General features: G+C 35.1%; 1 protein-coding gene across 6 annotated transcripts in view; it reads right to left on the bottom strand.

Annotated features, from left to right (window-relative positions):
• Positions 1 to 271: 271 nt before the first annotated feature.
• Positions 272 to 12436, bottom strand: part of Anxa10 (annexin A10) — a 525713-nt gene continuing 513548 nt past the window's right edge. For all 6 annotated transcript variants that reach the window (XM_078030965.1, XM_078030964.1, XM_078030966.1 and 3 more), the window contains 6 exons: positions 9469 to 9522; positions 9282 to 9375; positions 7838 to 7933; positions 5252 to 5310; positions 2995 to 3117; positions 272 to 809 (listed from right to left, as the gene is read on the bottom strand). In XM_078030965.1, coding sequence (XP_077887091.1) covers positions 741 to 809; positions 2995 to 3117; positions 5252 to 5310; positions 7838 to 7933; positions 9282 to 9375; positions 9469 to 9522 — 495 coding nt within the window. In that variant the 3' untranslated portion in view covers positions 272 to 740. The remainder of the gene's footprint in view (positions 810 to 2994; positions 3118 to 5251; positions 5311 to 7837; positions 7934 to 9281; positions 9376 to 9468; positions 9523 to 12436) is intronic.

The following is a 12436-nucleotide window of genomic DNA, read 5'->3' as shown; positions in this document are numbered from 1 at the left end:
GATGTTAAGGAATAAAGACAGTGAACCACCTTTTCTGGCATTGCTTGGGCAAATAGTTGATTAAGTACTGATTCAAAAATGTAAAAAAAATAGCTAGAGATAAATTGCCTTTATCAGAGTATCTGCAAATACAACTAAATATTCACACACACACACACACACACACACACACACACATACACACACTCAGCCCCCTCCCTAACACACTATTTGCATGTAAGTCTACATATAAGTTTTTTGCGCATCTAAACCAGATAAGCATGTATCTTGGTGAATTTTACTGTTTTATATCTTTATTTTTCTTTTACAGCCTGCTTTAGGTGCTCATTTTAGCTTTATTGCATTTGTACAAGATTCTAGAAAATTTCTCTAAGGACAGTGAGGACATACTGAATTTTCATTAATCTCTCCAAACATGCCAAAGACAATCTTGAGCTGACATTCTTGTAGGGTTTTGACAGTTCACCCTTAAATAAAATTTTCCAATAGCATGCTTTTTCTTATTCCATCATGCATAATTTACTGAATTGTTGATTGATACAGATGCAAATCCAGGATTATATATTTCCAGTAGTAGATTTTTTTTTGTCTTGGAATAATTTTAAAGATAGAAAAGAAATATGATTCTATAGTTTTGTTATCGTGCTAATAATAATGAATTTAGCAGAAAGTCTGTCCTTTGATGTGCGCATGAAAGGGGATGCATAGCCCTTCGATTCCTTTTCTTCCTTCTCTTTATTTTAGTAGTCATCCATGTCACCAGCACAGATAGCAAGTAGTGCTTTTTCATAGTGGCCTGAAGCAAAATTCTGTAAAGAAAAACACATAATGTATATAAAATGAAATCTCATAGTTGTTCTAAAAAAGACCCATTATTCTTCTGCATTGCAGTATGAGAGACCCATGGACCACCAGTCTTTCTAAAATTATTTATTCTTTTAATCTAAAGATTCAATATTTTCTGAGAACTATTCTCAGTTAAAGGTATTGAAAAATTATAAGATGGTTATAGTCAATAGTATGTGGCTTATATGAAGACAGTGGAGCCCTAATGTGTATTTGTAAGTACAATAAACTTACATTAAAATGAAATCTTTTCTTCAACTTTAGAAAGAGGTGCCCTGATATTGTTATTATTATAGATCAGTATAGAGTCTGGAGAGCGAATGGATAATGAGTTTCAAAAGATTTAAAAATATTTATACTCATGAATGCTGTAATTTTAACTTATATCTTTAGGAATCTATTATCAGTTATCAATGAACACAGAGATTTAAGACTATAATCAAGATACTATTATATATACTAGTGAAAACAGAAAAATAATATGTATAATATGCAAGGTAGTTTTTGTATTTTACAGTTTATACACCAGGATACCATGATTCAATAAAAATATCCCCTTTTGGTAGCAAATCGCTATTTATTTCTTACAGTCATGGAGGCAGGGAAATTCAAGTCTAGGTGCCAGGAGATTTGGTGTCTGCCTGCTTCTCATAGACAGCCTTCTTCTCTTTCTGACCTCCCATGGAAGAAGGGACAGAGGCGCTCCACTGTGTCTATTGTATAAGGACACTAATCCCATCCCTGGGCTTACTCTTACTATTTAATCAACTCTCAAATACTCAACCTCCTAACACCTATGGAGGAGACACAAGAATTCTGACCACAGAAGCACCTGCCACAATATTTTATTATAGATTATCTGTGGCAGAGAATTTAGGGCATTTTTGTTTTCTTTTTGTTTTTTTCATAGTTTCCAAATTTTCCAAAACAAAACAAAAAAAAGTAATATTATAAAACTAAACTTTGTTAAAAATCAACTATTAATGTTCTTTTATGTAAAACTGTGTCTTTATGATTCACTGCTTTATATGCACCTAGTAAAGTCGCATTAATTATCATAAATACTAGTAGACTTCAAGATGGCTGTGATGAATTATAAGAAGTGTATAAGATATAGTTTATTCATCTAGAAAATGAGTGATATGTATTTCTCAGTGGGAAATGTTTATCATCACTGAAAGAGTTTAGCATTTTGAAGGTGGATATAATGAGAGTTTTATCAAAGATAGAGGAATAAGATTTCTTTTAATTGTCCCATCAACTTCTAGAACCACTTTGGCTCTCAAGGGCTTATAAGATCTTCTAAATTTGTGGTTTCTTGATCTTGGGTTGTTGAGTTGTTTCTGGTTTACTCTGTCAGTAAACTAAAAAGTTGTTTCTTAGTATTAGAAATTTCAGTGGCAAACACCGTGAGCCAGATAACAGTGCTTATCTATGTACAAAATATAAATGAAGATAGATTCTCAGTACCCTGTCCTAGGTCTAATTCTCTGCTCTACCATCTTGAAAGTCTTTGTGATTTTTGTTTGAAGAAAGGTCCAAGCATTTTATTTTTCACAGCCCCCCACCCCCACTCTGAAAATTAGATAGAGGGTCTCACATACTCTGATGATTCTTTGCTAGGTTTTACAAAAAAAACCTAGGGTAAAGTTCAGAAGGATCAGAATGAAGCAATTGCTTGTTTACTTCTGAATCATGGTTTCTTTACTTTCTAAAGGTTAAAAGGATAAAGCTGTGTAGATTTTCACATAACAAGTAATGTTAAATTCCTCCTGATCACAGTTGATGGTACTTGACTGGCTGCCCTGCCTTCCATGATAACGAAATAAGAATCTTCTTCAGGATTATGGGGTCTTGCTGCAAGCTACATTTTTCTAGATCTGAGCATACCTCAGAATTTAGCTCTTGCAGCACAATTACAGGGGATGAATATTTTACATGAAGGTGTCAATGATTTTGCTTAAAATAAAGACAAAAAATCTTCTGTCTGGTAAAGGGATTTTCTTTCCAACCTGTTCATTTCATGTATTAAAGGTTGTCTGAAGTGTGAAAGCAGTTAATCCCATCAGAAGAGTTAATGTTTTAGACTGTAAATGAAATTATTTAAATGAAAGCTTTTATCTCAGTTTCAAAAAGTAGGAGACTTACTTTGATATCATGAAATAGGGATTTTCCATATCTCTCTTTGTAGCATTTCCTTATGGTCAGCAGGTCTATTTCACTTCTGGCAATTAGTATCCGGATTACTGTTTTATTATGAAAACCAAAGTCCTAAAAGATTCAGGAAAAGGGAGGAAAAACAAGAAAACAGTGCCTTAAAGTCAGCATGTCCAACGTCCACTCATCTCTTTCTGCAGCAATCTGCTCTTTGACTCGTGGTCCTCAAAGTGTAAACACATCACTGTCCCCACAATCTCCAGGTCACTGTCCCTACAGTCTCCAGGTCAGAGCCTGAGAGCTGCCCTGTGACTTCACTTTCCTACCCGTGCTCTCACACTGAGCCACCCTCTTCCATCTGTCTTCCTTAACTTAAACCCCAGGGTCATGCCCTTGACTCTGACCCCCAGCCCTCTGTATTAGTTCCGGCCTTTCCCAGTCTTCAGTCTTCACACTGTCTCCTTCCCTCTGCAGGGTGAACTGCACATCTGATCACAGGTCTTCCTAGGTAAACCTGCTTCCCCGTGGGGATACATTCTGCACTCCGTGAGCATTGGCCAGTCTGAGACAGCAATTGCATTTTCACCATTGAAATATTGTAAAACTAAGAATTCTAGGTACTTAAAATATTTTCTGGTGAAAATTCAAATACTGAAAAACAAAATCCACATCTGCACTAGCTCTCGGAAACATTCATGAAGACGCGTGTGTGTGTGTGTGGGGGGGGGGGGGTCAGACTTTTTTTTAAAAATGGAGTTATGATGACATCTGGTGGCCACTAAGTGTAATCTGATTTTTGATATGAATGTTTTAGATGTAGATCTAATGATTTTTTTTTAATAATTAGAGGTGACTAAGATGAATGTTTAACAAAATTTCCTATTTTAAATTATAGATACTTCAGAGTGCTTGGAGGAAAAGGGTGGTGAAAAGAGTTTTTTGACACTTGAGGTCCTCATGTATAAAAAAATGGATTACTAGAATATACATCCTTCCTCTTTACCTCCAAACCATTTGTGAATACAGATACCTTCTTTCACCTCTGGTAACACACTGAGCAAAGATATAGTTTTAGTTATCACTGAAGTAAGTGTCCCTGAATTTGAACATAGTCAGACTGAGAGTAATTGCTTCTACTTTTCCAGGATCATTTACAAGTAAGAATTGATTTTGTTTTTGTAGCAGTTGGTTCTTTGAGAAAGGGCCTGCTGAAATCACCTTGCAGAATTCCCAAATGTGTTATGTCAAATAGATTCATTTTAATCAAATCAAATTTCTCCTTGGAACAGGGTCAGAGAGAAGCAGAGGACTGTGAGCATTGATCTTTCGCCTATATTCTGAACTGGTATAGATTTTCCTCATGCATCAGTAAAACAAACTTTAGGCATGAGATATATAGTTAAATATTCTTGGTATTAACATATCTGTCCTGTGCACTGGCTTTTTCCAAGAAGTTGGCCTGTAAAAATTACTTCAAAGATAAAACACCCTGATTATTAAATTTATTGTAATATCAGCTTGTTTTGTAATAATTTTCATCAAGTTTTCAAGGCTATGAAATATGTAGAGTGACATTTATGAGACCCTTTCTTTTAAAAAATATGCTTCATACACATTATGGATAAAATGTAGACTACCTGATGCACTTACTTTCCTCAAACATGATTGCAACAAAGGATGTGTGATTGAATATCACATTAAAGCATGAAACATTCCCATTTAATTATAAGAATAACTTTAGAGTTTATTGTTTGCTAGTTATCTAAATAATTTTTGAAAAACTAATACTTCATGCTTTAAGATAATCACTGACATTATTTTGTGTTTTTAAACTTCAAAATTATAGCTATTTTTTGCTGAGAGTTTATAATGATTTAACATTTTGTTATGATGTCATATGTTTTATACTCGCGTAAGTATGAGGTAGTGGGTCTATGGATATATACAAAAGCATTTGGATTTACCACTTTCTTTAAATGCCAAGAAACTCTAAAGCACATGAAGGACAGAGACTCCAAAGAACAGTATTACTTAGGTATCTAAATTTGATGTGGAAAGCATTATTTTTACACAATGGGTCCTCCTTTTGGTGTATAGCACATTATTTCCATTTGGGCATATTTCTTTGAAATGTATGTATTTAAATACAAGAGGGAAATATGAGTCAATATTTAAATAATGGAAGAAAAATCAAGAAAAACAGATACTATATCTGAAGAAAGTTTTAAAATATGCAGGTCTTACTTACATGTATTGCACTATATAATCTATAAGCAAAATAAGCTGGTTTGTCTCGAACGCAGAGAACTGGGAGAAATTAGAAAAGTAATGTTAGTGAAGAGACATGATTTCTTAAGAATTCATGAAATAAGATGAGCATGTTTTTTCATGTTACAATCTTCACATTGTGTTATAGTATCCACACAGAGTAATAGCAATGTTGTAGCTCATCAAAAAAATATACAGCAACAATATTCTAATGATCCACTCAGATTTTCATTTCATCTATCTCTTGGAACTTGGTCAGCTTCTTCCTCTAACTGATGAAGAAAAATTTATCTTCTTCAACTGAAAATTAAACAGTGCTTCAAAAAGCCCTAGGTTATCACCACTATTATTGATTTTTTATTATCAAAGGATTTAATGTAACAAAGACCACATGTGATTCATTCTGAAGGCTATGCATTTATATGACTTTTCAAAGTAAATTATAGTTATGGTCCACGTGGTTTCTCATTAAGAGGCTTCATTTATATTCCTTATAGATTCCTGGGAAGCTCTGAAGTTTTATTTATTTATTTATTTATCAGTTCTAATCAATTATACATGACAGTACAAAGCTCTTTGATTCATTGTACACAAATGGAACAGAATTTTTCACTTCTCTGGTTGTGCATGAAGTAGAGTCACACTATTTGTGCAATCATACATGTACCTACGGTAATGGTATCCATCTCATTCCATCATTTTTCTTAGCCCTTGCCTCCTCTTCCCCTCCCCTTTGCCACATCCAAAGTTCCTCTACTCATCCCATGCTCTTCCATTTGGATCAGCATCAACTTATCAGAGAAAACATTCGGCCCCTGGATTTTTTGAGATTGAAGGGCATCTAGGTTGCTTCCACAGTTAAACAATTGTGAATTGTGCTGCTATAAACACTGAAGTGTCTGTGTCACTGTAATATGCTGTTTTCAAGTTCTTTAGGGTATAGACCCAGGAGTGGGATAGCTGAGTCAAAAGGTGGTTCCATTCCAAGTTTTCTAAGGAACCTCCATAGTGCTTTCCAAATTGGTTGCTCCAATTTACAGTCCAACCAGCAATGTATGAATGTGCCTTTTACCTACATCCTCACCAACACTTATTATTGCTTGTATTCTTGATAACTGCCATTCTGACTGGAATGAGATGAAATTTTAGAGTAGTTTGAATTTTCATTTCTCTAATTACTAGAGATGTTGAATATTTTTTCATGTATTTGTTGACTGATTGTATATCAAAGTCTTTTAAGAAGAAACAGTAAGGATGATAACAGGCCTGGCCAGTTTACATGTCATCAAATTGAAATGGTCATAGTTTTGGAAGACCTAGAGCCTGATGAATGTGCACTGTTGATTTTAGCCATTCAGGATTATTTATTTGATTAATAGACTAATAAATAAATGAATAATGTATGAGACTATAACTTCTAGCCAAAATAAAATCATCATAACAAATTAATTCAAGTAATTGTTTTCGATTATGAGAACATAACCTTATCTTTTATTATTTTTACTTTGAAGAAAAGTGAACCTGATAATCATTTTTTCCCTCAAAGCGCTAGGAATGGCATCAGGGTATCAGACATGCTACGCAAGTACTGTCCCACTAAGCTACACCCATAGTCCTTTGTGATTACTCTGGAGTGGCTGCTAGACTGTGATGGCTGGGTGCAGAGATATCTCACCCTTGTAAACTATGCTAAGCCCAAGGCCAATATCATCCTAAATGGAGAAAAACTGAAAGCATCCCCTCTAAAAACTGGACCAAGACAAGGATGGAAATCTCAATATTCACTTATTCAACAATTATCCAAGTGCTCACTAGATAAATACCTACTGGGGGTATTTATCTAAATGACTTTTCATTTATAGGTCTGGGATTGGGTGTTCTCAAGTTCAAGTGCAGCACAAGATAAAGCGTGAGTAGTTCCATAGTAGCTTTACAAATGACTACCACTGTTTTTTCTTCTATGGAGATCTCATTCCTTAGGAAGGCCTGGGAGATGTGTCTCTCTCATAGGAACTTGTAGAATTCACCACTGAGTAACAACTTGGTAAGTCTCTTTTATGGTAGGACTGACTCCTAAAGGTGAATATACTGGAAAGTCTCTCGTTCTCTCTCACACACTCATGCTCCCCCAAAACAAACAAACGAAAATACCTCCAAAACAAAAGAAGAAGAAGAACAACAACAACAAACCCCTCTTCCTTCTAGGGGAAAGGAAGCCACATTTATCTGCTCTTGGACAAAGGAATGGAAGTCAATAAATACAAAATGAACTTAACAGTATGAAAACCGTCATTCCTGATAGAAAACATCAGATCACTCTGCTTCCCGGTATGAAACCTGAACCAGCCTTTAGGGGAAGATGTCAGTTTATTAATGCCATTAGGCCTCCAGCTTAGTGCCCTGTATCAGTAACTGATATACGTTCCTTCTACAGAGTTCACAACCCTTTTAAATAGTTGCATTCAGCGGGAAAATGACTCAATAAAGAGCTTCAATTCAGTCAGAGCCAGTGAGCATTTGCTGTGAAATAGAAGGTCTGCTGGGCACCCAATAAATTATTACTTACCAATTGCCACCAACAGCTCCTTAAAGTATCCATCATAGCAATTATTAATGGCATCTACCATATCTTGCCCAGAAATATTTTGAAATTCCTGGAAAACTTCAAAAAAAATTGATGTAATTCAAAGGAAATTTTGTAAATATTCCAAACTTAAATATAGATATTGATTAGATTGTTTTACATACTGAAGGTATTTTCTCTAAAATAATTGAAAATACTACCATCAGTCATATTGATTTCTATGCTTTGAAATAAATACAATACTCTAAAAGTTAGTGGAGTTGGTATAAATCTTCAAAGACTTGCTTTTGCTCTGTTCTCCTGGGGAACAACTGCCATCTCTAGTAGGACTCACTGACTCACTGCTGATTTAAATTCAGAGGAAACACAAGACCAGACATTATTTATGAGCCATTTGTTTAGGACATACATAGAAATAAATCAGATTTATTTCAACAGTAAATTTTCTGCTAGAGCTTAAATATGAAAAATTATTGTAAAAATCCTGAGTGATAATTAAAATAGTGATCATAAGACCTATAAAGAATATTAGAGTTGTGGCTCAGCTGTAGAGCGCTCACCTAGCATGCATGAGGCCCTGGGTTCCATCCTCAGCACCACATAAAAATAAATAAGTTAATTAAAGATATTGTGTCCAACTACAACTAAAAAATAAGCATAAAAAATAATATTCTGAGAAATATGAAATCACCTTTTGATAAGCATTATTAGCAAAATTATGCTTAATTAAGCTTCTTATTTAGGAATTTACTTATGTGGTTTTATCCCAAGAAACTTTTAGTTCTCCATTTTTTTATAGCAAACTAGAAGCAAGGAGGTATAGTCTTATTGTATTTATATATAAATAATTGACATTAGAAAATATAAAGATGGGAGTTCAATTAGGGTAGGTCATCTTTAAAAAATTTTTAATGACTTTTGTGTTTTACATAATTTTTTAATAGGGGGAAAAAGAAAAGTACAATAGTTTGAAGAAACTCAAACAAAGTGCAAATGAATATGAATTACCTCTAAAACCAATACGATGCTACCTCTTTTGCATAAATCATGATATCAGTAATGAACCTGACTCATGATGCGCTGATTAAACTATGTTCACTTTTCAAGATAACATATAGACAACATACCCAGTAGCAAATAGCTAATACAGCTCTAAAACAGTGATAATTTTCAAGAGATTCAATATTTGGAAGTTATAAAATTCATTTATTAGGAAAATAAAATTATGGGGAAAACTTTTTTCTTAGTAATGCCATTAAATGAGGCATATATGTATAACTTATAATCCAAAATAATTGTCTTTGTGATAGCCAATTTTCCTCTATTTCTATGCAACATTTTCTCTCTCTTTTTTTTTCTACTTAACTACTTGCTTTGTATTATATAATCAGTTAAGTAGCTGTAAAGAAGCCTGATTTCTAATTACCCAGCCACAGCTGCTGGTAGCTCTTGTTGCACAGGATCACCTGTAGCATGGTTTTATGTTCTCCAGTTTTCTGCTGACACGCTTCCCACAGGACCTGGAACCCAGAGTCAGGAAGGAGCATCAGAATCAGCTCAGACCATCAGAACAAAGGTTCTTTAGAGCTTGTTGGAGGGCCGGATCTAGTTACCATTGCATCCTGAGCAGCCATAGCAGGGTCTGTGTATCCCTCCTCCCTGGTTCCCTGTAAAGTAAACATAGATTCCCTTTTAAATGTTCTTAATCAACAATCCATGTGGTATTTTTTTGGGGGGGGGCTTAATCATACTTTGTCTTTATTTTTGTATATTTTCGAGGATTTCCATAATAAAATATTTTTTTAAATTGAGTTTTGTTTTAATAGTGTTATACTATAAAACATCAAAAAGTTTCCTTCTATATGAAGATTTCCAGACAGAAAAATAGAATTTTCTGATGGACCATTAAATTAGTACATTAACTTAAATTTTCTAACAAGTTATTTAGAAACTGACAACGAAAAATAATTTTTAAAAGATTGTACAAATTACTGTTACTGTATCAATAAAAGACCACCAAAAGTTGGAATTTTAAGCCAAAAGCAGAAAGGTTTGATAAATCTAACATTAAATTTAGGTAAGGGTGTGGGCTCTAGAGTCATTAAGATCTAGGTGTGTATTCTAGCTCTGCTCTGTTAGTTCTAAATATTTTTGGCAGATCATTTAATTTCTGTGAACCTCAGGAACCATGTCTATAATATGAGGATAAGATTTCTTGATTAGTAAAAGCACTGACCACAGGGCCTGGCACGTGGTAAGTATTCAGTAAAGGATTCCAGCAAATCTACTACCCCATTTCGATCTTAAATGCATATTTTTCCATATTATAACATCTCTGAAATTTAGATGTGTCCTATAATTGATGGCATTAATTCAAGGAGTTTTCCTTCCTTAGTGGTATATAATAAAATAATGGAGCATTATAACAAATTGATAACATCTAACATTCAATATAACATAGAATATCAATCATGATAAAGCTATATTCCCAATTTCTACTTTAAGACTATTCTAATAATGATTATGATTTTTAAAAAAATTTCAAAAGCTGAGGAAAATATTTTGAATACATCATGAACAGAACAATTTTGAGACAATAATTTTGTGAAAAAAATGGTTTATCAATTCCATTTTTGTATAAAACATATGGGAGAATCCTAGCCAATCAACGCACGTTGTCACCACATGAATAGGTACTTTATCAAACTTTGAGTCTAAGAACATACAGCTCCCCCATGTGGTATTATTCAATCAAAAATCCTTGAACCACTGAACTCTCTGGTAATTCCTGAGGAAGTTCTCAAGTTATTTGGAACAAGACGGTCTCCATTTCTTGAATACTTTTTGAAATATTATATAGGCTTTTTAAAAAGGGTGTTATGATTTGGATATGAGGGGTTTCTCCCCAAAGCTTTGGGTTATATATGGCAAAAAAGTGAAATGATTTTATACAGTTCAGAAGTGAAATGATTGGACTATGAAAGATGTAACCTAATCAGTCCGTTCCTAGTTTGAATGGACTGAGTGGGTGGCGATGGCAAGTAGGTGGGCTGTGTCAGAAGAGGTGGGTTACTGGGGTGTGCCCTGGAAGGATTCATCTTTCCTGTGACCCCTCACCTCTTCCCTCATTCTCTCTCTTCCTGGCTGCCATCAGGTGAGCATCTTTTCTGGCCCTTGCCCTTCTGCCTCACCTTGGCCCCGAAGCAATGGAGTCAGCTGTCTGTGGACTGAGACCTCTGACACCCTGAGCCTCAGAATAAACTTTTCCTCCTCTATGTTGTTCTTGTTGGGAATTTTAGTCACAGTGACAAAAAGCTGACTAACGTAAAGGAAAATGCATGTTTTTTTCTTTTGCAACAGGGGTAGTCTTTGAAAGACACTGTGGTATTTTTCACTTCTCCAATTCTCCATAGAATTTTCTCCCCCATTAAACTGAGCATTCACTGCCTGGTCGTGGGTGGCAGGGGTGGAATTTAACACTGTTAGAGTGAAAGTGCAGAGAAAGAGTCATCGTTTGGCTCACAATGTAGAATTTATGCAACAACAAAATAGTCCTGACATCCAGATTTTGTGGAGAAGAGTATTTGTAAATTTGTTTACTGACTTTTTTTTTATCATATAAAGAACAGACGTAGTCTACCCGACCATTTCAAACAGAAGGAAGGAGGGCTAACCAATGCAAGATGCACTGGTCCCCAAGGAGAATTCACACATGAAAGGAGAAAGAGGTAAAGGGATCATGCAATCAGAGTTTATTTAACTTCCCTTTAGGGTCAAGATGGGGCAGAAAAACTTTGTTAAAAATCCTTTTTGAAAGTAGACAGAGGGTACAATGGCTTCTGCTTCAGATCATTTTTTAGGACTCTGGAAATAGCTACAGAGTTCAGTAAGGCAGCAAGATTAGGCAGAGAGAGGTCCTGAATAAAAATCCCTTGAATTAACCTCAATCCCTAAGTAGCATGAATGGGACCTCAAATTTCCTGTCTGATCCTGATCAAGGGTCTTACACTTTGGCCAAGAACTTGGTGGGGGAACTTGCCAGATGGAGTTGTTCATATCATGACAGGGAAAATGTATTGCAATAATCAAGGGATACAGGTTGACCACATTGACTAGAACTGTGTGGGGGACACAGTTAGACCTCAGAGGGACTCTTCAGCTCCAGTGAGAGTAGGGTGAGGCTAAATCATCATGTGGGGTTACTTGGCTCCACCAAACTGAGACAGAGGAAGTATTAATGATTAACTAGTTGCACATTTGGCAGCTAATAGTGAGAAAGGTCCATAACCGGGACATCAACAGTCATGTGTTTCATATTTAGAATTGCCCAGGACTGGCTTTGAGACTGGCATTCAATGGTTGATGCAAAAAGGTTCATGACCAGCAAAGATACAAAATAATATCTTGATGATCTGAAGAGACCATCACTTTCTTGCTACCAAGACATCTCATGAATCATGCATACAGCTTCCTACCAAGTGCCCTCTTGGACAGAAGGATTGGGGATTGCCAAAACACTAAGGATTCATACTTTACTCAAAAAAAAAAAAAAGCTATAAGTGACATTGAATGTGCACCCCC

Source organism: Ictidomys tridecemlineatus, chromosome 14 (assembly GCF_052094955.1).
Source record: "Ictidomys tridecemlineatus isolate mIctTri1 chromosome 14, mIctTri1.hap1, whole genome shotgun sequence".
NCBI classification, from domain to species: Eukaryota; Metazoa; Chordata; class Mammalia; order Rodentia; family Sciuridae; genus Ictidomys; species Ictidomys tridecemlineatus.
This window is presented reverse-complemented; position numbering and strand designations above follow the sequence as displayed.